At 45.1% G+C, this 25,151-nt stretch overlaps 1 protein-coding gene across 2 annotated transcripts in view; it reads right to left on the bottom strand.

Annotated features, from left to right (window-relative positions):
* Positions 1-1,292: 1,292 nt before the first annotated feature.
* Positions 1,293-25,151, bottom strand: part of NADSYN1 (NAD synthetase 1) — a 29,743-nt gene continuing 5,884 nt past the window's right edge. The window contains exons 5-21 of one of the 2 annotated variants that reach the window (XM_073658832.1): positions 24,185-24,274; positions 23,714-23,765; positions 23,326-23,414; positions 20,339-20,456; positions 20,017-20,148; positions 17,970-18,044; positions 17,577-17,701; positions 17,450-17,498; positions 16,947-17,049; positions 16,693-16,861; positions 15,814-15,949; positions 15,625-15,731; positions 14,425-14,556; positions 12,725-12,794; positions 11,656-11,781; positions 11,083-11,259; positions 1,293-1,492 (exon numbers count right to left, since the gene is read on the bottom strand). In XM_073658832.1, the coding sequence (XP_073514933.1) occupies positions 1,439-1,492; positions 11,083-11,259; positions 11,656-11,781; positions 12,725-12,794; positions 14,425-14,556; positions 15,625-15,731; positions 15,814-15,949; positions 16,693-16,861; positions 16,947-17,049; positions 17,450-17,498; positions 17,577-17,701; positions 17,970-18,044; positions 20,017-20,148; positions 20,339-20,456; positions 23,326-23,414; positions 23,714-23,765; positions 24,185-24,274 (1,804 nt within the window). In that variant the 3' untranslated portion in view covers positions 1,293-1,438. Of the gene's footprint in view, positions 1,493-11,082; positions 11,351-11,655; positions 11,782-12,724; positions 12,795-14,424; positions 14,557-15,624; positions 15,732-15,813; positions 15,950-16,692; positions 16,862-16,946; positions 17,050-17,449; positions 17,499-17,576; positions 17,702-17,969; positions 18,045-20,016; positions 20,149-20,338; positions 20,457-23,325; positions 23,415-23,713; positions 23,766-24,184; positions 24,275-25,151 lie in introns of those variants that run through there. The other variant, XM_073658833.1, reaches the window with a different exon arrangement.

Genomic DNA, 25,151 nt, shown 5'->3' on the forward strand with positions numbered 1-25,151 from the left:
AGGACTGTACGGCAGTAACTGGGGAGCAATGAGGATACAATAAGAGCAAAAACTGCCATTTTTGATCCGGTGACAGGTCCCCTTTAAGTCACTAGTGGGTAACCAAATATTGCTGTGCGTGCCGAGGGCCGGTGTGATAAGACCCCATCCATAGGATAGGCTATAACTTGCTGAACGCTGAGGGTCCCACTGCAGAATGGAGCCACGAGCATGCGCAATCCCAGGTGGAGACATGGGGGGTGCACATGCTCAACAGCCACCGAAATCAGACCGCACACTGCCAGGCCCCCATTTCCATATCGGTGGGGGTCCAACAGTGGAAAGTTCTACCCTGAGCCCACACCTGCTTGCTTTTCCTTGGTACTCGTTTGGCATTGCTTTCCTTACATTCGATGTAGCTCCCTAAAGAGTTTAGACATCTTTGGCGTTTTTTTTTTTTTACCTACGTACATATATTTGGGACTGAAAATGAAAACTGGGTTTCGTTAAAATAATATTGCACCATTTAACTTTTCTGGACTCTCTTTCCCTGCACATCTCTGGCTGCAGAAGGAGGTAACTGAGAGATCCATCAGCGAGCTCGTTCTGATACAGTGTTGGTCACTCTATTATATGTCTTTTTCTGAGCTCCTCTCAGATGATGTATGACCAGTCACCACTGTATCAGAACGAGCTCACTAATGGCGGTCTCCGTTACCTCGTTCTGCAGCCAACGATGTGCAGGGAGACAAATGGTGAAAAAATTATCATTGCAAAAATTTTTAGTTCAAAATCTATGCATTTAAGTAAAAAAAAAAATATTGTTCCCAGAGGTTTCCATATTCTTTGAAAAGGAAAGGGGGATAAATTCCCGACCGCTGAGAATTTCAACACTGGTTCCCCCACCAAGCTGAAGAGGGGTCCTGTCGAATGGAGCAGAGGTCGAGCACTTTCATCCATTGTCTGTGGGAGCGCCAAATACTGTTATGTTACCTTTGCTTATTATACTGCCCTCCTGTGGTGGGATTGGGCATTACCACATTTTTGGACAGAGACCATGCTCCCTTTTAAACGTCACATCCATTGTTAAAATTGTCCAATTAAAAAAAAATGAAATCCTTGTAACCAACAGCTACTGGCGAAAAGAACGGTTTTTTTAGACAAGTGTTACCAGGTAAATGTTAACGTTTTTTGTTTCGTGCAGCCACCACTAGGGGGAGCTTTAAAAAAAAAGTCACCAGGGCAAGTTGAAATTTTTCATACGTTTCCACCCTTCCAGCAAATTCTCATTACTGAATGAAACAACTCACAACTTGTGTAAAAAAAAAAACCTTTAAATCATTTAATGCGATGGATTAAAATCCATGAAATAATCTTATTTATATTTATTCTACTGAATTAAGAAAATTGCAACAATTAAAGACGCAGGACATGTAGAAATGGCAAGAGAAGGCGACTCTCAATCTACTTCTTCACACAGCGCCCCCTTCTGAAAGTCCTCCAGATTGGAAACCTGGAGTGGAACACAACAAAGATCCGTGTGTAAATAAAAAGGAATCAAGGGGAAAAGACTCTGCTGCTGAATATGTACAGAGGTCAACAAGAGAGGGAAGAGGAGAGAGACAGAAAAGAAGAGAAACAAAGAGGACAAGAGAGAAAGAGAGAGAAGAAGAGGAGGGAGACAGAAAAGAAGAGATAGACAGAAAAGAAGAGAAACAGAGGACAAGAGAGAGAAGAAGAGGAGGGAGACAGAAAAGAAGAGAAACAAAGAGGACAAGAGAGAAAGAGAGAGAAGAAGAGGAGGGAGACAGAAAAGAAGAGAAACAAAGAGGACAAGAGAGAAAGAGAGAGAAGAAGAGGAGGGAGACAGAAAAGAAGAGAAACAGAGGACAAGAGAGAGAAGAAGAGGAGGGAGACAGAAAAGAAGAGAAACAAAGAGGACAAGAGAGAAAGAGAGAGAAGAAGAGGAGGGAGACAGAAAAGAAGAGAACAGAGGACAAGAGAGAAAGAGAGAGAAGAAGAGGAGGGAGACAGAAAAGAAGAGAAACAGAAGACAAAAGAGAAAGAGAGAAGAAGAGGAGGGAGACAGAAAAGAAGAGAAACAGAGGACAAGAGAGAAAGAGAGAGAAGAAGAGGAGGGAGACAGAAAAGAAGAGAAACAGAGGACAAAAGAGAGAGAGAAGAAGAGGAGGGAGACAGAAAAGAAGAGAAACAGAGGATAAAAGAGAAAGAGAGAAGAAGAGGAGGGAGACAGAAAAGAAGAGAAACAGAGGACAAAAGAGAAAGAGAGAAGAAGAGGAGGGAGACAGAAAAGAAGAGAAACAGAGGACAAAAGAGAGAGAAAAGAAGAGGAGGGAGACAGAAAAGAAGAGAAACAGAGGACAAGAGAGAGAAGAAGAGGAGGGAGACAGAAAAGAAGAGAAACAAAGAGGACAAGAGAGAAAGAGAGAGAAGAAGAGGAGGGAGACAGAAAAGAAGAGAACAGAGGACAAGAGAGAAAGAGAGAGAAGAAGAGGAGGGAGACAGAAAAGAAGAGAAACAGAAGACAAAAGAGAAAGAGAGAGAAGAAGAGGAGGGAGACAGAAAAGAAGAGAAACAGAGGACAAGAGAGAGAAGAAGAGGAGGGAGACAGAAAAGAAGAGAAACAAAGAGGACAAGAGAGAAAGAGAGAGAAGAAGAGGAGGGAGACAGAAAAGAAGAGAAACAAAGAGGACAAGAGAGAAAGAGAGAGAAGAAGAGGAGGGAGACAGAAAAGAAGAGAAACAGAGGACAAGAGAGAGAAGAAGAGGAGGGAGACAGAAAAGAAGAGAAACAAAGAGGACAAGAGAGAAAGAGAGAGAAGAAGAGGAGGGAGACAGAAAAGAAGAGAACAGAGGACAAGAGAGAGAAGAAGAGGAGGGAGACAGAAAAGAAGAGAAACAAAGAGGACAAGAGAGAAAGAGAGAGAAGAAGAGGAGGGAGACAGAAAAGAAGAGAACAGAGGACAAGAGAGAAAGAGAGAGAAGAAGAGGAGGGAGACAGAAAAGAAGAGAAACAGAGGACAAAAGAGAGAGAGAAGAAGAGGAGGGAGACAGAAAAGAAGAGAAACAGAGGATAAAAGAGAAAGAGAGAAGAAGAGGAGGGAGACAGAAAAGAAGAGAAACAGAGGACAAAAGAGAAAGAGAGAAGAAGAGGAGGGAGACAGAAAAGAAGAGAAACAGAGGACAAAAGAGAGAGAAAAGAAGAGGAGGGAGACAGAAAAGAAGAGAAACAGAGGACAAGAGAGAGAAGAAGAGGAGGGAGACAGAAAAGAAGAGAAACAAAGAGGACAAGAGAGAAAGAGAGAGAAGAAGAGGAGGGAGACAGAAAAGAAGAGAACAGAGGACAAGAGAGAAAGAGAGAGAAGAACAGGAGGGAGACAGAAAAGAAGAGAAACAGAAGACAAAAGAGAAAGAGAGAAGAAGAGGAGGGAGACAGAAAAGAAGAGAGACAGAAAAGAAGAGAAACAAAGGACAAGAGAGAAAGAGAGAGAAGAAGAGGAGGGAGACAGAAAAGAAGAGAAACAGGACAAAAGAGAAAGAGAGAAGAAGAGGAGGGAGACAGAAAAGAAGAGATAGACAGAAAAGAAGAGAAACAGGACAAGAGAGAGAAGAAGAGGAGGGAGACAGAAAAGAAGAGAAACAAAGAGGACAAGAGAGAAAGAGAGAGAAGAAGAGGAGGGAGACAGAAAAGAAGAGAAACAGAGGACAAGAGAGAAAGAGAGAGAAGAGGAGGGAGACAGAAAAGAAGAGAAACAGAGGACAAGAGAGAAAGAGAGAAGAAGAGGAGGGAGACAGAAAAGAAGAGAAACAGAGGACAAGAGAGAGAAGAAGAGGAGGGAGACAGAAAAGAAGAGAAACAAAGAGGACAAGAGAGAAAGAGAGAGAAGAAGAGGAGGGAGACAGAAAAGAAGAGAAACAAAGAGGACAAGAGAGAAAGAGAGAGAAGAAGAGGAGGGAGACAGAAAAGAAGAGAAACAGAAGACAAAAGAGATAGAGAGAAGAAGAGGAGGGAGACAGAAAAGAAGAGATAGACAGAAAAGAAGAGAAACAGAGGACAAGAGAGAGAAGAAGAGGAGGGAGACAGAAAAGAAGAGAAACAAAGAGGACAAGAGAGAAAGAGAGAGAAGAAGAGGAGGGAGACAGAAAAGAAGAGAAACAGAGGACAAGAGAGAAAGAGAGAGAAGAAGAGGAGGGAGACAGAAAAGAAGAGAAACAGAGGACAAAAGAGAAAGAGAGAAGAAGAGGAGGGAGACAGAAAAGAAGAGAAACAGAGGACAAGAGAGAGAGAGAGAAGAAGAGGAGGGAGACAGAAAAGAAGAGATAGACAGAAAAGAAGAGAAACAGAGGACAAGAGAGAGAAGAAGAGGGAGACAGAAAAGAAGAGAAACAAAGAGGACAAGAGAGAAGAAGAGGAGGGAGACAGAAAAGAAGAGAAACAGAGGACAAGAGAGAGAAGAAGAGGAGGGAGACAGAAAAGAAGAGAAACAAAGAGGACAAGAGAGAAAGAGAGAGAAGAAGAGGAGGGAGACAGAAAAGAAGAGAAACAGAAGACAAAAGAGAAAGAGAGAAGAAGAAGAGGGAGACAGAAAAGAAGAGAAACAGAGGACAAGAGAGAGAGAGAGAAGAAGAGGAGGGAGACAGAAAAGAAGAGATAGACAGAAAAGAAGAGAAACAAAGGACAAGAGAGAAAGAGAGAGAAGAAGAGGAGGGAGACAGAAAAGAAGAGAAACAGAGGACAAAAGAGAAAGAGAGAAGAAGAAGAGGGAGACAGAAAAGAAGAGAAACAGAGGACAAGAGAGAGAGAGAGAAGAAGAGGAGGGAGACAGAAAAGAAGAGATAGACAGAAAAGAAGAGAAACAGAGGACAAGAGAGAGAAGAAGAGGGAGACAGAAAAGAAGAGAAACAAAGAGGACAAGAGAGAAAGAGAGAAGAAGAGGAGGGAGACAGAAAAGAAGAGATAGACAGAAAAGAAGAGAAACAAAGGACAAGAGAGAAAGAGAGAGAAGAAGAGGAGGGAGACAGAAAAGAAGAGATAGACAGAAAAGAAGAGAAACAAAGGACAAGAGAGAAAGAGAGAGAAGAAGAGGAGGGAGACAGAAAAGAAGAGAAACAAAGGACAAGAGAGAAAGAGAGAGAAGAAGAGGAGGGAGACAGAAAAGAAGAGAAACAGAGGACAAGAGAGAGAAGAAGAGGAGGGAGACAGAAAAGAAGAGAAACAAAGAGGACAAGAGAGAAAGAGAGAGAAGAACAGGAGGGAGACAGAAAAGAAGAGAAACAAAGAGGACAAGAGAGAGAAGAAGAGGAGGGAGACAGAAAAGAAGAGAACAGAGGACAAGAGAGAAAGAGAGAGAAGAAGAGGAGGGAGACAGAAAAGAAGAGAAACAGAAGACAAAAGAGAAAGAGAGAAGAGGAGGGAGACAGAAAAGAAGAGAAACAGAGGACAAGAGAGAAAGAGAGAGAAGAAGAGGAGGGAGACAGAAAAGAAGAGAAACAGAGGACAAAAGAGAAAGAGAGAAGAAGAGGAGGGAGACAGAAAAGAAGAGAAACAGAGGACAAGAGAGAGAAGAAGAGGAGGGAGACAGAAAAGAAGAGAAACAAAGAGGACAAGAGAGAAAGAGAGAGAAGAAGAGGAGGGAGACAGAAAAGAAGAGAACAGAGGACAAGAGAGAAAGAGAGAGAAGAACAGGAGGGAGACAGAAAAGAAGAGAAACAGAAGACAAAAGAGAAAGAGAGAAGAAGAGGAGGGAGACAGAAAAGAAGAGAGACAGAAAAGAAGAGAAACAAAGGACAAGAGAGAAAGAGAGAGAAGAAGAGGAGGGAGACAGAAAAGAAGAGAAACAGAGGACAAAAGAGAAAGAGAGAAGAAGAGGAGGGAGACAGAAAAGAAGAGATAGACAGAAAAGAAGAGAAACAGAGGACAAGAGAGAGAAGAAGAGGAGGGAGACAGAAAAGAAGAGAAACAAAGAGGACAAGAGAGAAAGAGAGAGAAGAAGAGGAGGGAGACAGAAAAGAAGAGAAACAGAGGACAAGAGAGAAAGAGAGAGAAGAAGAGGAGGGAGACAGAAAAGAAGAGATAGAAAAGAAGAGAAACAGAGGACAAGAGAGAGAAGAAGAGGAGGGAGACAGAAAAGAAGAGAAACAAAGAGGACAAGAGAGAAAGAGAGAGAAGAAGAGGAGGGAGACAGAAAAGAAGAGAAACAGAGGACAAGAGAGAAAGAGAGAAGAAGAGGAGGGAGACAGAAAAGAAGAGAAACAGAGGACAAGAGAGAGAAGAAGAGGAGGGAGACAGAAAAGAAGAGAAACAAAGAGGACAAGAGAGAAAGAGCGAGAAGAAGAGGAGGGAGACAGAAAAGAAGAGAAACAGAAGACAAAAGAGATAGAGAGAAGAAGAGGAGGGAGACAGAAAAGAAGAGATAGACAGAAAAGAAGAGAAACAAAGGACGAGAGAGAAGAAGAGGAGGGATACAGAAAAGAAGAGAAACAGAGGACAAAAGAGAAAGAGAGAAGAGGAGGGAGACAGAAAAGAAGAGAAACAGAGGACAAGAGAGAAAGAGAGAGAAGAAGAGGAGGGAGACAGAAAAGAAGAGATAGACAGAAAAGAAGAGAAACAGAGGACAAGAGAGAGAAGAAGAGGAGGGAGACAGAAAAGAAGAGAAACAAAAAGGACAAGAGAGAAAGAGAGAGAAGAAGAGGAGGGAGACAGAAAAGAAGAGAAACAGAGGACAAGAGAGAGAAGAAGAGGAGGGAGACAGAAAAGAAGAGAAACAAAGAGGACAAGAGAGAAAGAGAGAGAAGAAGAGGAGGGAGACAGAAAAGAAGAGAAACAGAGGACAAGAGAGAGAAGAAGAGGAGGGAGACAGAAAAGAAGAGAAACAAAGGACAAGAGAGAGAAGAACAGGAGGGAGACAGAAAAGAAGAGAAACAGAAGACAAAAGAGAAAGAGAGAAGAAGAGGAGGGAGACAGAAAAGAAGAGAAACAAAGAGGACAAGAGAGAAAGAGAGAGAAGAAGAGGAGGGAGACAGAAAAGAAGAGAAACAGAGGACAAGAGAGAAAGAGAGAGAAGAAGAGGAGGGAGACAGAAAAGAAGAGAAACAGAGGACAAAAGAGAAAGAGAGAAGAAGAGTAGGGAGACAGAAAAGAAGAGAAACAGAGGACAAAAGAGAAAGAGAGAAGAAGAGGAGGGAGACAGAAAAGAAGAGAAACAAAAAGGACAAGAGAGAGAAGAAGAGGAGGGAGACAGAAAAGAAGAGAAACAGAGGACAAGAGAGAGAAGAAGAGGAGGGAGACAGAAAAGAAGAGAAACAAAGGACAAGAGAGAGAAGAACAGGAGGGAGACAGAAAAGAAGAGAAACAGAGGACAAAAGAGAAAGAGAGAAGAAGAGGAGGGAGACAGAAAAGAAGAGAAACAGAGGACAAAAGAGAAAGAGAGAAGAAGAGGAGGGAGACAGAAAAGAAGAGAAACAGAGGACAAGAGAGAAAGAGAGAGAAGAAGAGGAGGGAGACAGAAAAGAAGAGAAACAGAGGACAAAAGAGAAAGAGAGAAGAAGAGGAGGGAGACAGAAAAGAAGAGAACAGAGGACAAGAGAGAAAGAGAGAGAAGAACAGGAGGGAGACAGAAAAGAAGAGAAACAGAGGACAAAAGAGAGAGAGAAGAAGAGGAGGGAGACAGAAAAGAAGAGAAACAAAGAGGACAAGAGAGAAAGAGAGAGAAGAAGAGGAGGGAGACAGAAAAGAAGAGAACAGAGGACAAGAGAGAGAAGAAGAGGAGGGAGACAGAAAAGAAGAGAAACAGAAGACAAAAGAGATAGAGAAAAGAAGAGATAGACAGAAAAGAAGAGAAACAAAGGACAAGAGAGAAAGAGAGAGAAGAAGAGGAGGGAGACAGGGAAAAATGAAGAAAGAGAACAAAAAAAGATAAAGAAAGAGGGAGAAAAAGCAAATGAAAAGGAGAGAGAGAGAGAAAAACACAGAGACAGAGGTAGAGAAAGGTAGAGAAGAAGAAGACAGAAAAACAGAGTGAAAGAGAAAGATTGAAAGGGAGAGAGAGAAAAATACTGAATGACAAAGTGAGAAGAAGAGAGTGAGAGAGGAAGAGAGACAAAGAATATGAGAGAGTGATAGGAAAGAAAAAAGAGAAAGAGGGAAAAAGAAGGGGAAAGAAAGACTGAAAAAAAAAGGAAAAAAGGAGGAGAGAGAAAGAAGGAGAGAGAGAGAGACGGGGAAAGAAAGAAAGAGGGAAAAAGAAGAAAAAAGAGAAATCAATAAAAGTAATAAGGACGGAAAAAGATAAAGAGAAAAAGAAAAAAGAGAGCATGAAGGAGGGAAAGAGGGAGAGAGAAGAAGAAAGAAAGTGCGCGGAGGAGATAGAGAGAGGGGGAAAGAAAGAGAAAGGAAGAGGAAGAAAGAAGAAAGAGAGAAAGAGAAATAAAAGAAAGAAGAAAAAAGAAAGAGCACGAATGAGGGAAAGAGAGAAAGAAGGGAAAGAGAGGAAGGAAGAAAGAAGGGAAAGGAGGGAACGAAAGGGAGCAAGAAAGAGAAAAAAGAAAGAAAGAAATAATTAATTAAAGAAAGAAGGAGAAATAAAGAGAAAGAAATAAAAGAAAGAAAGAAAAAAGAAAGAACGAAGGAGGGAAAGAGAGGGGGGAAAGAGAGAGAAGAAAGAAAAAGAAAGAGGGACAGAGAGAAAGAAAGTGAAAGAGATAGAAAAAGAAGGAGAAAGAGAGAAAGAAAAAGTAAAAAGGGAGAAAGAGAGAATGAAAGAAAGAAAAAAAGAAAGACTAGATGTAAAAGGATAGATTATAGATAGATAATAAATGATAGATACAGTTTTGCTCAAAAGTTTACATACCCCTGCAGTAACAAGCACTCCACCACACCGCTGCACAACCACCTCTACCCTCACCTACTGTATCCTCACCCATCCCCTGTAGACTGTGAGCCCCCTCTAACATCAATGACAGCTTGAAGTCTTTTGTGGTAGTTGTGGATGAGGTTCTTTATTTTCTCAGATGGTAAAGCTGCCCATTCTTCTTGGCAAAAAGCCTCCAGTTCCTGTAAATTCCTGGGCTGTCTAGCATGAACTGCGAGCTTGAGATCTCCCCAGAGTGGCTCAATGATATTGAGGTCAGGAGACTGAGATGGCCACTCCACAACCTTCACTTTGTTCTGCTGTAGCCAATGACAGGTCGACGTGGCCTTGCGTTTTGGATCGTTGTCATGTTGGAACGTCCAAGTACGTCCCATGCGCAGCTTCCAGGCTGATGAGTGCAAATTTGCCTCCAGTATTAGCTGATAACGTGCTGCATTCATCTTTCCTTCAACTTTTACCAAGTTTCCTGTGCCTTTGTAGCTCAAACATCCCCAAAACATCAGCGATCCACCTCCGTGCTTTACTGTAGGAATGGTGTTCCTTTCATCATAGGCCTTGTTGACCTCTCTCCAAATGTAACGTTTACGGTTGTGGCCAAAAAGTAAAATTTTGGTCTCACCACTCCAAATTACCTTGTTCCAGAGGTTTTGAGGCTTGTCTCTGTGCTGTTTGGCGTATTGTAGGTGAGATACTTTGTGGCATTTGCGCAGTTATGGCTTTCTTCTGGCGACTCGACCATGCAGCCCAGTTTTCTTCAAGTGCCTCCTTATTGTGCATCTTGAAACAGCCACACCGCTAGTTTTCAGAGTCCTGAATTTCAGCTGATGTTATTTGTGGGTTTTTCTTTGCATCCCGAACAATTTTCCTGGCAGTTGTGGCCAAAATTTTTGTTGGTCTACCTGACCGTGGTTTGGTTATTACTGAGCCCCTGATTTTCCATTTGTTAATCACAGTTTGAACGCTGCTGACTGGCATTATCAATTCCTTGGATATTTTTTTGTATCCCTTTCCTGTGTTATACAGTTCGTAGATCCGTTGACAATTCTTTTGCTTTCCCCATGACTCACAATCCAGAAACGTCAGTAGCTGGATGAAAGATGCAAGAGTCTGTCTGGATCCCAGAAACTCTCTCAGCTTTTATGCACACACACTGATTACAAGCAAACAGGTCACAGGTGAGGATGTTACCTTTAGTAGCCATTCAAACCCATTTGTGTCAAATTCTGTGCATGTAATCAGGCCAAAATCACCAGGGTATGTGAACTTTTGATCAGGGTCATTTGGATGTTTCAGTAGTTTGACAATAAATGGCTTCACCCAACCAATAACCATGAGTGGAGAAAAGGTTTATTTTGTTATCATTCATATTCTCTGAAACAAGACCAAGAAAGGAAAAATTCTGCCGGGGTATGTAAACTTTTGAGCACAGCTGTAGATAATAGATAGATGATAGATAATAGATAGATAATATATATATAGATAATAGATAGATGATAGATAATAGATAGATAGATGATAGATAATAGATAGATAATAGATGATAGATAATAGATAGATAGATGATAGATAATAGATAGATGATAGATAATAGATAGATGATAGATAATAGATAGATGATAGATAATAGATAGATGATAGATAATAGATAGATGATAGATAATAGATAGATGATAGATAGATGATGGATAATAGATAGATGATGGATAATAGATAGATGATGGATAATAGATAGATGATGGATAATAGATAGATAGATAATAGATAATAGATAGATGATGGATAATAGATAGATAGATAATAGATAGATAGATAATAGATAATAAATAGATGATGGATAATAGATAGATGATGGATAATAGATAGATGATGGATAATAGATAGATGATGGATAATAGATAGATGATGGATAATAGATAGATAGATAATAGATAGATGATGGATAATAGATAGATGATAGATAGATGATAGATAATAGATAATAGATAGATGATAGATAATAGATAGATGATGGATAATAGATAGATGATAGATAATAGATAGATAGATAATAGATAGATAGATGATAGATAGATGATAGATAATAGATAGATGATGGATAATAGATAGATGATGGATAATAGATAGATAATAGATAGATGATAGATAATAGATAGATAGATAGATAGATAATAGATAGATATAATAGATGGATACTAGTCATGTCACAGTGATACCTGCTCATCGATACGACAGAACTGCCAGCTCCACGCTGTGTTGTACAGGAACGGTCGCAGGTCATAGCGGTTGTCGTCCGGGCTGTAGCTCTCGGCGTGGTAGGCCGGGGTCAGCGTGGTCATCTTGTGTCTATTAATGGAGTACATGCGAAAGAAATGCTTCACCTTCTCAGCCACCTGAGGAGAATCACACAGTGAAGGTGTTCAGTCCGTGATCCGTTCAGTCCAGAAGATCAGAGAAACCTGAGCACTGAGGTCTGCATCGGAGCTGCATACACAAAACGGGAGGATAATTTGCAAAGTGATTTCATTTTGTTATTTGAATCGGACTAATAAAAATTATTCCAGTGTAACTTCTGAAAACTCAGGGTGACCATCACCATGTCATCATCCCTGCCGGAGGTCTCGGGCGCCGCTATGTGGAGCGCGGTCACTCAGCTCCTGTCCCACCTCTCTAGGATCACAATACTCTCATCGCTCACATGGAGTGAGGCCATAATCTGACTCCATATTGCAAGTGTGACCATGCTGGGAGTTGTAGTTCCACCGCAGCATGATATTCACGTTACTTACTTTTCTTGGAGACATCTCCTTCCACAGGAGCAGCAGTTTACAGAACATGCTGTAGGGTCCGGTCTTCACAACTTTCCGCAGTCTCCCATACACAGACAGCTCGTCATATGTCATTCCCATATCATCCTGCAGGGGGCACAAGACAGAATATCATTTACATATTTTATTCATATATATATATATATATGTGTGTGTGTATATTATATATATGAGAATAAACATAAATCAGCTTGAAATAATAATGGATACTGTATAACGTGGTAACATAGGTCAGTTGTTAAAGGGAACCCCGGCCCTAGGGTAGCCCGCCCCGGCCCTAGGGTAGCCCGCCCCGGCCCTAGGGTAGCCCGCCCCGGCCCTAGGGTAGCCCGCCCCGGCCCTAGGGTAGCCCGCCCCATTCCACAGCCCAGGCAGTTGGACTTCCAACTTGTGCTCGATACCGGACAGCTTTTCAGCGCATCAGGGGATTTGTTTGTGGAGGGGGCTGGCTAACGGGATCATGTCATTAGATGAGCCAGCCCCCTTCAATGTCAGAGCTGTCAGTCTGCCCCCTTTTAATACAGCACCAGTATCGACAGAGGTAAATAAATAAATAGATCTATGAATTTGGCTTTTCGCTGAACAGCCCTGCAGCGTCACCTCCGGTCTTGTGCACTACACAGAACAGCTTTCCCTGTGCTTCCACATCATCAGAGCAGGGTGTGGAGGGGGCTGGCTTTTTCAATAACTAAGCCAACACCCTTCATGGTTGATACATAGACAGAGGAGGGGGCTGGCTCAGCCGTTGAGATGAGTAGTCGGCCAGCCTCTTTCACACACAGCTCTGAAGACCATGCGTGCAAGGACCGGAGGTGAAGCTGCCGGGACCTGGAGTGGCCACCAGGGAATCGAGCACCCAGTCAACTGAACTAAGCACAAGTAAGTTATATTTTGTTTTAGCCTAGAAAAATAGCATGGTAAGAAGTCCCATGCAAATCCCAAGTATTGGACCCTGGACACCGGCACTATAGGCAATGGCTGTCACTGCTGAGCCCCAGCACTACACCCCCGTGGGAGTTTGGACTGTTACCTCATCGGTCTGGGACACCTGTCCATCTGTAAGGGGCTCCAGTTCTGCAGTGGGTGGTGCAGACAAAATGCTGAAATAGATGAAGAGCACCGACTAGATGAATGCAATCATGGTTGACGGCCAGAGGCGGAGGCATGACTGGTGGCCAAAGCCGATGACACGACTGGCAACCAGAGGCGGAGACACGACTGACAGCCAGAGGCGGAGACACGACTGGCGACCAGAGGCGGAGACACGACTGGCGGCCAGAGGCGGAGACACGACTGGCGGCCAGAGGCGGAGACACGACTGACGGCCAGAGGCGGAGACACGACTGACGGCCAGAGGCGGAGACACGACTGACGGCCAGAGGCGGAGACACGACTGACGGCCAGAGGCGGAGACAAGACTGGCAACCAGAGGCGGAGGCATGACTGGTGGCCAAAGCCGATGACACGACTGGCAACCAGAGGCGGAGACACGACCGACGGCCAGAGGCGATGACACGACCGACGGCCAGAGGCGGAGACACGACCGACGGCCAGAGGCGGAGACACGACCGACGGCCAGAGGCGGAGACACGACCGACGGCCAGAGGCGATGACACGACCGACGGCCAGAGGCGGAGACACGACCGACGGCCAGAGGCGGAGACACGACCGACGGCCAGAGGCGGAGACACGACCGACGGCCAGAGGCGGAGACACGACCGACGGCCAGAGGCGATGACACGACCGACGGCCAGAGGCGGAGACACGACCGACGGCCAGAGGCGGAGACACGACCGACGGCCAGAGGCGGAGACACGACCGACGGCCAGAGGCGGAGACACGACCGACGGCCAGAGGCGGAGACACGACCGACGGCCAGAGGCGGAGACACGACCGACGGCCAGAGGCGGAGACACGACCGACGGCCAGAGGCGGAGACACGACCGACGGCCAGAGGCGGAGACACGACCGACGGCCAGAGGCGGAGACACGACCGACGGCCAGAGGCGGAGACACGACCGACGGCCAGAGGCGGAGACACGACCGACGGCCAGAGGCGGAGACACGACCGACGGCCAGAGGCGGAGACACGACTGACGGCCAGAGGCGGAGACACGACTGGCAACCAGAGGCGGAGGCATGACTGGTGGCCAAAGCCGATGACACGACTGGCAACCAGAGGCGGAGACACGACCGACGGCCAGAGGCGATGACACGACTGACGGCCAGAGGCGGAGACACGACCGACGGCCAGAGGCGGAGACACGACCGACGGCCAGAGGCGGAGACACGACCGACGGCCAGAGGCGGAGACACGACCGACGGCCAGAGGCGGAGACACGACTGACGGCCAGAGGCGGAGACACGACCGACGGCCAGAGGCGATAACACGACCGGCGACCAGAGGCGGAGACACGACTGGCGACCAGAGGAGGAGACACGACTGGCGACCAGAGGAGGAGACACGACTGGCGACCAGAGGAGGAGACACGACTGGCGACCAGAGGAGGAGACACGACTGGCGACCAGAGGAGGAGACACGACTGGCGACCAGAGGAGGAGACATGACCGGCGGCCAGAGGCAGAGACACGACTGACGGCCAGAGGCGATGACACGACTGACGGCCAGAGGTGATGACACGACTGACGGCCAGAGGCAGAGACACGACTGACGGCCAGAGGCAGAGACACGACTGACGGCCAGAGGCAGAGACACGACTGACTACCTACCTCGTCAGCGCAGTAAGCTGGAAACTGTCTATACAATACTGGATGAAGCCCCTCAGATCCGTCTTACTGATCCCACCGATGGGGTTTATATCAGCACTCGAGCAGTCGTACTTCGTGAGGTATCCCCGGAGGCTGCAGAAGGTGGGAATGGCAGGAGGGTTACAATAACACAGTTTGAAAAAGTTTGAAAAAGTTTAATGGGCTCCCCGACTTTAACATGGTAGGGGTCACACAAGCTTGCCCCATTCCCTGACCTATTCTTACAGGACAAAAGGAATTAGGGATCCTCCGACTACGTGTCACCTTGAGGAGAGACCAGTCGCTGATGCAAACCCCAATATTTTGAAGAGTCCCCCAGTCTTAAAAGGATTTACCTCATATTTTAAGTAACGAGATTTAGGAATACGACATTGTGGCATTTTCTCTCCTATTTGCAGCAACAATGTTCCTCTGTGGCTGCCATTGTATCACCAGCAGCTTTATATGTAAACACTTCCAGTCATGTGATTTCCACTCGGCAGGAAGTGGAGATCACATGGCAGGAAGTTCATGTAAAACATGGCAGCCACCGGAAAAAAACGCAAAAACATTCACACTGCTGCCGCTGATAGATCAGAGGAAAGAAAAATGTAAAAACAAAGAGATTTTAACGTTTAATAAGACATTTTGTTCATTTTTTAATTATTATTTTTTGGATTTTTAAAACCCAGAACCCCCTCTAAATTTCAAAGCAGAAGTGAAATAATGGTCGGATTTTGGTCGGATTAATGTCCTTTTTAATAAAAGGTTAATGAGCTGTCATATGCCACACTGTTCTATTGGCATCAACTGGTAGTAAATAAACTCCCTTTAAGGGAAGGGTCTGCAACTGCAGTACCGGACACAGCCACACGGACAAGAGAGGCGCTATTTCTGGATGAAAACAGTCATCATTTCTATAATCTGAGTCCCAGCTGATGCTCTACTGCAAAAGGCAAGGATCAGAGATAACTCCAATCCCGGCCGTTAAACCCCCTCTAATTCTCTGACCAGTAGCGACAAAGGCATCTAAGCGATTAGACAAAGGATCTACTAGGAGGCCGGTCAGTGAGTCAATAATAGGTGTAATACACTGCTGGAGAGAAGCAATACAGTGTATTATGCCGGGATTGTTGGGGCCCCCACAGTTATGATTCACTAGACGTAAGTTGTGCGTCACACCTTTCATCGACATTGGCCGAGCCGAGAACCAGCAGACCGCCGGGCAAACCTCGCGTCCAAAGACCGAGCTGAGCGAATAAGTAGGCGACCACCATCCGGATCCGAGCCTGGAGAGAGACGGGACAGCACGGGGTGTAACCGAGACCGGAAGTAAGTGATCAGGTGACTATTAATTGTTCTGCCCACTACCTGAACGTTCTGCAGTGCCAGATTCTCCGGGCCGCTCCCGCCGTGGACACGGAACTGAGGAACTTTGCCGGTCACCATAGTGAATACCCCGATCATGGCTTTGACAGCCGCATCAATGTTCGGGGTCAGGTGGTAACTGAAGACATAAAAGCATCGAAAGTAATCATAAAGACTGAAAAGTTATAGGGGAGCTCCGCTGATGGCAAAACCGGCCCCCTACTGCTATTTTCTTGGCTACACCCAAGATACCTTGCAGCATTAAAGGGGTTATCCCATCTCCAAGATCCTATCCCAATATGTAGTAGGTGTAATAATAATAATACTAGCAAATAAATCCAATTAGAAATTTAGTATAGTTCTTCTGATTTGCTATGTCGCTTATCCCATATGCAGTAGCTTAGGTATCTATGATTACAACCACTCATATAGTGACAGTTAGTTTGTTATTTAGTTGCTAGTGGTCGTAACCATAGATACCTAAGCTACTGCATATGGGATAAGTGACACAGTCAATCAGAAGAACTATACTACATTTCTAATTGGAGGCATTTTTTAAGATTATTACAACATATTGGGATAGGATTTGATTTTGAAGATGGAAATACTCCTTTAAATACCTTGTGATTAGTGGGACCCCCATAGAAAATGAGAATAGAGGGGCCTCTGCACTGATTGAGCACTGGACTCCCTTTACTGCTTTTTTGCGGATGTAGGAAACTACATCATTAGCGGAAACACCCAGTGCGTAGGGAAACCTGAGAAGGAGAGGCTCCTTTTATTCTCAGTATCAGGTGGGGTCATAAAGGGATATTCTAGAGTAGTATACCCCTTTAATGTGGTCTGCTGGTCAGGGGGAGGTCTCGGTAAGCCCAGGAGTACCTGCCTATTTGTTGGGACAACATCCCGGCTCGCTCCCGTGTTTCTCGAGAAGAGTTCTCGGTGGCCATGTAGCAGGTGGTGAGGAGGCGGCCGCACAGATCCTGGGGCGTCCGGGGCTCGTACATCGCGTCACCGACCACCTGACGCGCGTCGGACAGAACTTCTTCATCTTACAAATAAATATCAGAATTGTGTAAAAGATTAGAGAAAAATCATTGAACGTTGTGTCATAAAATATTCCACGTGTGACTTACTGCCGGCTGCCACGGCCTGACAGATGAGACGGCACATGGAGAACACAATGCAGGCCACTGCCGAGCTGTCCACCCCACCGCTGAGAGGAAGCAGGAAGCCCCCCTGAAAAGCAAGAGAAGTCAAAGGGTGGTCTCTGAATCCATTACATGTAGAGGACTGAATATGGAATAAAGGGAAGGGTGTCAGGTCACATCCCAGCAGTAATCTCATCTGGACTGCCGCTATAGGGGGGCTCCGGGCTGCCGATATAGGGGGGCTCCGGGCTGCCGATATAGGGGGGCTCCGGGCTGCCGATATAGGGGGGCTCCGGGCTGCCGATATAGGGGGGCTCCGGGCTGCCGATATAGGGGGGCTCCGGGCTGCCGATATAGGGGGACTCCGGGCTGCCGATATAGGGGGGCTCCGGGCTGCCGATATAGGGGAGCTCCGGGCTGCCGATATAGGGGGACTCCAGGCTGCAGATATAGGGGGGCTCCGGACTGCACCTCCATATATACTCTACCTGTTTACTGCGTCGTAAATAGTCCCAGAGCCAGCACGCAGGTCCAAGGCTGAAATCACAAGCATAATTGTGAATTAATAAAAATTGCAAAATGTCACCTCTACTCTAATGGCTCAGTTTCCCATACCTTATTTCTTCCGCGGGGGTGTGGTACTTCCATTGGATTGGCTCAGAAGTGAGGGTACATACATCATCAAAGGAGGACAGTGAGAAGTCCACATGTATTCTGTGAAAAGGGGACACTCTGCTCGCCTACACAATACAACAAAGGTTGGCTTACTTGGCTCAGAAACAGCGACACTTTTGTCTATAGGTTGTGTCTGGTACTGCAGCTCATGCTTATACAAGTGAATGGGGCTCAACTAAAACTATGGAGCAAATTATAGAGCATATGAAATCTGCACGTGTTACAGTAAAAATATATATTATAGATTGAGATATTAACATTTAACTCCTGGACTCCAAGATAAAAATTGGTGACGTTTTGATTAACATGAGATTTGAGGCAAAAGTCCCTTACAGAAATGCAGCGAGACGATGTATGAGCTCTGTAACTGCGGACGTCTTCCAAGTCTAAAGTGGCCGTGAGAACTTCCTGTGGGATCAAGAACAAAATGATAAGAAACGGTTCACATTTTGCATCGTGCCGCAGGGTTTTATTTTGCATCGAAAGCCAAAGTAAAATCACAGGTGGAGGAAACGCGGCAGATATTCTGAGCCGATTCTGCAACAAAAATCTGCAGCAATTTACAGCAGATTATATGCGGATTGGGTTTTAGAAAACCTTCACATGGAAATCAACGAAAGCTGAGGATTGTCTGATTTGCAGCATGTCGATACTCTCGCAGATTTTCACCCTTTGCAAAGCGGAAGGCGAGATCTGCATCAAAATCTGTGTGTGAAAAAGGAGCAATCAGCTCACCTATCCGGGTGCACGGCAAAATACTCCGGTAACAGCAACGGTCCAAACGATAGCCGGCACTCACATCTTCTTAAAAGAATTGCTTTATTGATCCAGTAGCATAAAAGGAATAAAAAACGGTTGAACACAACAGCACAAAAATTAAAAAGGCAGAAAAGAAATATCTGCTGCGCTCGCAGGCAACAGGTTTCAGACCTGCATGGTCCTTTATCGAGCCTGACAAAGGATCGTGCAGGTCTGAAACCTGTTGCCTGCGAGCGCAGCAGATATTTCTTTTCTGCCTTTTTAATTTTTGTGCTGTTGTGTTCAACCGTTTTTTATTCCTTTTATGCTACTGGATCAATAAAGCAATTCTTCTAAGAAGATGTGAGTGCCGGCTATCGTTTGTACTGTTGCCAAATCTGCGTGTAGCACATAAGAACATGGCTGCAGATTTGTCGCAGTGTGGACGCTCAGGAGATTCATAATGATGCTCTGTCCTTAGGACCGGCCATTAATAATTGATTGGTTTGGGTCCAAATCACCGGACGGATCTTGGTAAACAAAATGATAGGGCTGTGGCAATTTTTGCTCAAGCACAGCGCCGTATAGCTATACGTACTGAAGCTCGGGGGGCAGGGAGTCGGACCACCCACCCATTCCTGGGAGCCAGACCCCCACTAGGTCAATTTTAATATATCTTATCCTAAATTAAATATTTAAAGGGGTTGTCCACTACTAGGATAGGGCATCAATGTAAAAGCAGTGGACAACCTCTTTAAAGGGTTTTCCACCTTTCTATTATTTTTACATCTGGCTGATATTCACCTTCACGATCTCGAACGCTCCTCTCCTAATGCCCAGGTCACCCAGCAATTTATGAGCTTCTTCCAGGGTCAGGATCGGTATGTGACCACTGCAGCCAATCAAGAGCCTCAGCAGTGACTGCAGCAGTCACATGCCCATCCCAGACAGGAGAGGAGCCACAGAGACCAGCAGGGAACTTGTGCAGCATTAGAAGAAGCTTGGCAGTGATCAGTAAGGCGAGTTTGGGATTTTTTTTATATTTCAGAGCCTGCTGCATGTTTTTTTTTTTTTTTAGTAATATTCAGGGATTGGAAAACCCCTTTAAACTCCTGCAAAAAAAAAAAAATGGCTTTGAGTTGCATGAAAATGGCATCAAGGTGCATATGAATAATTTGTTTGTGGTATATGTCATATATAAGTCATATTTGTCCACTTTTTTATTAGAAGGGTCCGCTGCAATCACCTATAATCTGATGACAAATGATCCTTTTCACTGCAGCACCCCCACAGGGGAAATGAGGCATTACATGCTTCCAGTAATGCAAGGACATGTTGGGTCCTCCATAGCAAGAGACAGTCTTTGAAGCTGCTCTGGGAAATAAGATGAGGGTCTCAAAGAAGAGACCACCTCAGTAGGTTATAGGTTTATTGTCTCTTAAGAAGGTGTCTCCTACCAAAAATAACCCCGACTGGTCCCGATACCTAGTCAACTATTCAACGCTCCTACACTATCACAACACCGGCTCGGCCGACCTACCGCCTGCCCTCCTGATTGTGTCGTTACATCTGGCATCAGATTAGAGATACCCTTTAAATCTCCATAAAAAATACCCTATATTAAATATTCTATATATCTTACCACACTTTCAAGAGAAAACTGTGAGCCTTGAGCTACGATGTCTCCATTGATGGAGATCATCGAGCAGCCGTCATAGTAGAGTCGGTCGCTGTCGCAGCCCCGTAGATTGGAGAGAAGGTAAATACCGCCATTCTGTAACACAAAGAAATGAGATCATACTCCATAGAAGGTCAATGGTACCAGCACTGCGCAGGCGTGAAGACTAATGCAACTAAATCTCCTTCTTCAGGAAATGCCACCTGGAGAATTGTGGCTTCATGTGGGAGAGCTCCGACCTCCACTGTTCGGTACATACGGAGCAGCTGATCGGGGAGGTGCCCACCTTTGTAGTTGTGGACTTGACCAGATCTACTCTCAGGTAGGCTTTCCTCAATTCATGGTGACTCCCTGAGCCATTAGTGAATATCTCCACACCGTCCAGGCCCATGTCAATGTGAGGACTGCAGAAAAAAAGAAAGATGGACGAGTCTAATTGCTATATAGTTACGAAGACAAGGGTCCGTACACCATGATGGCCTGGGGCAGCTGTGGGGCCACTGGAGACAGGAGGTCCATCCATGATCGGTCCTATTCCCGATTAGGCAGGACTTCTCTCTCCAGAAGAACGGCATTATCATTGGACGTAGGGAGGGGAACTGAACCGAGGTTCGTGGCTGGGGATGGGGAAAAGAAATGTCCGAACTCAGCACCATAATGAGGGACCCCTTTGTAACCCGTTCATTGAGGGACAATTTTTACTTTTTTGTGCCTTTGGGATTTTTCTTTTCCTCCCCTGCTATCAAGAACTATAATTGTTTTATCTGCAGGTCAAGTTTTAGTTTTTGAATGACACCATAATAATGTACCGGGACAAAAAATTTCAAGTGTGGAAAGATGGTGAAAAAAAAAAAATGCCATTCCGCCGTTGTTTTTCAGGTTTTCGTTTTTACGACGTTTATTGTACGGTAAAAATTACCCAGAAACATGATTTTTCCAGGTCTGTAAAATTATAGCAATATTTCTGTAGTACTATATAACTTACATAGGTTGTTTTTTTTTGTTATGTTCGTGGCTAAAAGAGAATTCAGAAATTTCTAAAAAAAAAAAATAATAATAATAATAAATAATTGAGGTTTGCATCGCCTTTTTATGAGTACATTTTTTATTTTTCTATTTATAGGCCTCTTTTTTGTATTATGAGCTGATTTTTTTTTTGTTGGTACCATTTTGAATGTTTGTTCACATTTTTTCGACCCAAAAAATGCCAAATTCTGGTGTCTGGATTTTTTTTTCTCTCTTTGTGGCGTTTATTGTAGGAGCTTAATGAATTAATTTTACATTTTAATAGAATGCAGCAATACCAAATATAACATTTTCATCGGCACCCCGTGATCGTGTTATGAGCTGATGGGCGAAGTGGCGTCAATATGGCGCCACCTGTACTATTTGTCCTATGTGTCGCTGTCAAAGATTGATAGCGGTATTTAAATGGTTAAACAGAAGCGACCAGAGGTAGCAAAGGTTGACTATGTTAGAAGCAGGTACTGGCTGTATAACACAGCCATCATCTGCTGTGTATGGATCGGGCTCAGATATTGACTCCGCTCCATATACCTGCACCTGACGTACAGTACAGACCAAAAGTTTGGACACACCTTCTCATTTAAAGATTTTTCTGTATTTTCATGACTATGAAAATTGTACATTCATACTGAAGGCATCAAAACTATGAATTAACACATGTGGAATTATATCCTTAACAAAAGAGTGTGAAACAACTGAAAATATGTCTTATATTCTAGGTTCTTCACAGTAGCCACCTTTTGCTTTGCTGACTGCTTTGCACACTCTTGGCATTCTCTTGATGAGCTTCAAGAGGTAGTCACCGGAAATGGTCTTCCAACAATCTTGAAGGAATTCCCAGAGATGCTTAGCACTTGTTGGCCCTTTTGCCTTCACTCTGCGGTCCAGCTCACCCCAAACCATCTCGATTGGGGTCAGGTCTGGTGACTGTGGAGGCCAGGTCATCTGGCGTAGCCCCCCATCACTCTCCCTCTTGGTGAAATAGCCCTTACATAGCCTGGAGGTGTGTTTGGGGTCATTGTCCTGTTGAAAAATAAATGATGGTCCAACTAAACGCAAACCGGATGGAATAGCATGCCGCTGCAAGATGCTGTGGTAGCCATGCTGGTTCAGTATGCCTTCAATTTTGAATAAATCCCCAACAGTGTCACCAGCAAAGCCGCCCCACACCATCACACCTCCTCCTCCATGCTTCACGGTGGGAACCAGGCATGTAGAGTCCATCCGTTCACCTTTTCTGCGTCGCACAAAGACACGGTGGTTGGAACCAAAGATCTCAAATTTGGACTCATCAGACCAAAGCACAGATTTCCACTGGTCTAATGTCCATTCCTTGTATTCTTTAGTCCAAACAAGTCTTTTCTGCTTGTTGCCTGTCCTTAGCAGTGGTTTACTAGCAGCTATTTTACCATGAAGGCCTGCTGCACAAAGTCTCCTCTTAACAGTTGTTGTAGAGATGTGTCTGCTGCTAGAACTCTGTGTGGCATTGACCTGGTCTCTAATCTGAGCTGCTGTTAACCTGCGATTTCTGAGGCTGGTGACTCGGATAAACTTATCCTCAGAAGCAGAGGTGACTCTTGGTCTTCCTTTCCTGGGGTGGTCCTCATGTGAGCCAGTTTCTTTGTAGCGCTTGATGGTTTTTGCAACTGCACTTGGGGACACTTTTAAAGTTTGCCCAATTTTTCGGACTGACTGACCTTTATTTCTTAAAGTAATGATGGACACTCGTTTTTCTTTACTTAGCTGCTTTTTTCTTGCCATAATACAAATTCTAACAGTCTATTCAGTAGGACTATCAGCTGTGTATCCATCAGACTTCTGCACAACACAACTGATGGTCCCAACCCCATTTATAAGGCAAGAAATCCCACTTATTAAACCTGACAGGGCACACCTGTGAAGTGAAAACCATTTCCGGTGACTACCTCTTGAAGCTCATCAAGAGAATGCCAAGAGTGTGCAAAGCAGTCATCAAAGCAAAAGGTGGCTACTTTGAAGAACCTAGAATATAAGACAGATTTTCAGTTGTTTCACAGATTTTTGTTAAGTATATAATTCCAAATGTGTTAATTCATAGTTTTGATGCCTTCAGTGTGAATGTACAATTTTCATAGTCATGAAAATACAGAAAAATCTTTAAATGAGAAGGTGTGTCCAAACTTGGTCTGTACTGTAGGTCGTACACAAACATTGGTAAAGGGTTAAACTCTGATATGGGGGGCGCTTTCTTATTTGTGGGCCAATTACCTATTAGGTGCCCACAGCTCTTCACAGATCTCAGACCCCAGGCAAGTGTCTTTGGTTGCCAAGACTGCGTCACCAAATGGTACCGTGTCCTACAAGATAATGAGACGACATATCACAACTAACATATGTAAAAAAAAAGGTTTCCTTTTTTGAACAGGGCCTTTTCCGAATACTAAATTGCCCAAGAAGCCTCATCACCGAAAGACCCTCATAGAGGACCAGGGAGCTGCGGGCAGCTGAAGACCCCAAACCTTACATACAAAAGAATGCAAAATTTTGGCAAAATTTGTAAAGAATTAGTTTAGTTACAAATCGATTCACCCATCTGTAGTCAGGAGTTTTGAAAAGTTGTGTAATAATGACGGCCGGAAGAAAATAGGAGTCAGACCTGTCCGGTGATCTTCTGGATAGTTCTGGGAAGAAAGTGATCCTCAATTTCTCTAAAAGGCAAGAAACGGGTGTGAGTCCAGTTGTACGTCGCATGAAGTCTATGATCACATCAAGCAATGCAAGTTACTAGAAAAGGCTTTTTACGGGGGAGTCCACACCCTATAACGTGATACCTTATCTCTAGGATATGCCATCACTTTATAATTGTTGAGGTCGGACCTCCGGGACCACCACTGATTCTGAGAACGACGCTGCAGTTCCCTGTACAGCCAGGTGGCTGAGAGTGCACCATCACTGCTGCCCCCTTTATTGTCAGGAGCGGAGGGGGTCCTATAGGTCAGACCCCCAACAATCATAAAGTTATGGCAAATCCAAGCCCAAAAAGTGAGAACAACTCCACAATGTAAAATTAATTTGCTCCTATGTAATGGATCAGGCTCATAACATGTACATGGCTGTAGGGCTTTACCTTGACTTATTCCATGGTGTGAACCAGCGCAGCTCCCGGTAATTCCCAGCATTAGCCAACACCATTTTTGGTCGAATTAAAAGTATTTTCCTGGAAACATACAATCAATTTAGTGGAAAGTGATCTCAGAAAAATACATAATGGGTATTAAATGGTTACGGTCATCTGGATCGAGCCTTTGTCTCTCTACAAGAATTGGGGGTGGCTCTTTTTCCCGCTACAGGAAGAGGGGGCGGCTCTTTTTCCCGCTACAGGAAGAGGGGGCGGCTCTTTTTCCCAGCTACAGGAAGAGGGGGCGGCTCTTTTCCTCGCTACAGGAAGAGGGGGCGGCTCTTTTTCCCGCTACAGGAAGAGGGAGAAGCTCTTTTTCCCGCTACAGGAAGAGGGGGCGGCTCTTTTTCCCAGCTACAGGAAGAGGGGGCGGCTCTTTTTCCCAGCTACAGGAAGAGGGGGCGGCTCTTTTTCCCAGCTACAGGAAGAGGGGGCGGCTCTTTTTCCCAGCTACAGGAAGAGGGGGCGGCTCTTTTTCCCAGCTACAGGAAGAGGGGGCGGCTCTTTTTCCCAGCTACAGGAAGAGGGGGCGGCTCTTTTTCCCAGCTACAGGAAGAGGGGGCGGCTCTTTTTCCCGCTACAGGAAGAGGGGGCGGCTCTTTTTCCCAGCTACAGGAAGAGGGGGCGGCTCTTTTTCCCAGCTACAGGAAGAGGGGGCGGCTCTTTTTCCCGCTACAGGAAGAGGGGGCGGCTCTTTTTCCCGCTACAGGAAGAGGGGGGGCTCTTTTTCCCGCTACAGGAAGAGGGGCGGCTCTTTCTCCCGCTACAGGAAGAGGGGGCGGCTCTTTCTCCCGCTACAGGAAGAGGGGGCGGCTCTTTCTCCCGCTACAGGAAGAGGGGGCGGCTCTTTCTCCCGCTACAGGAAGAGGGGGCGGCTCTTTCTCCCGCTACAGGAAGAGGGGGCGGCTCTTTCTCC

This window comes from Phyllobates terribilis, unplaced genomic scaffold (assembly GCF_046119375.1).
Source record: "Phyllobates terribilis strain yellow unplaced genomic scaffold, ASM4611937v1 Scaffold_13__5_contigs__length_258822181, whole genome shotgun sequence".
Lineage (NCBI taxonomy): Eukaryota > Metazoa > Chordata > Amphibia > Anura > Dendrobatidae > Phyllobates > Phyllobates terribilis.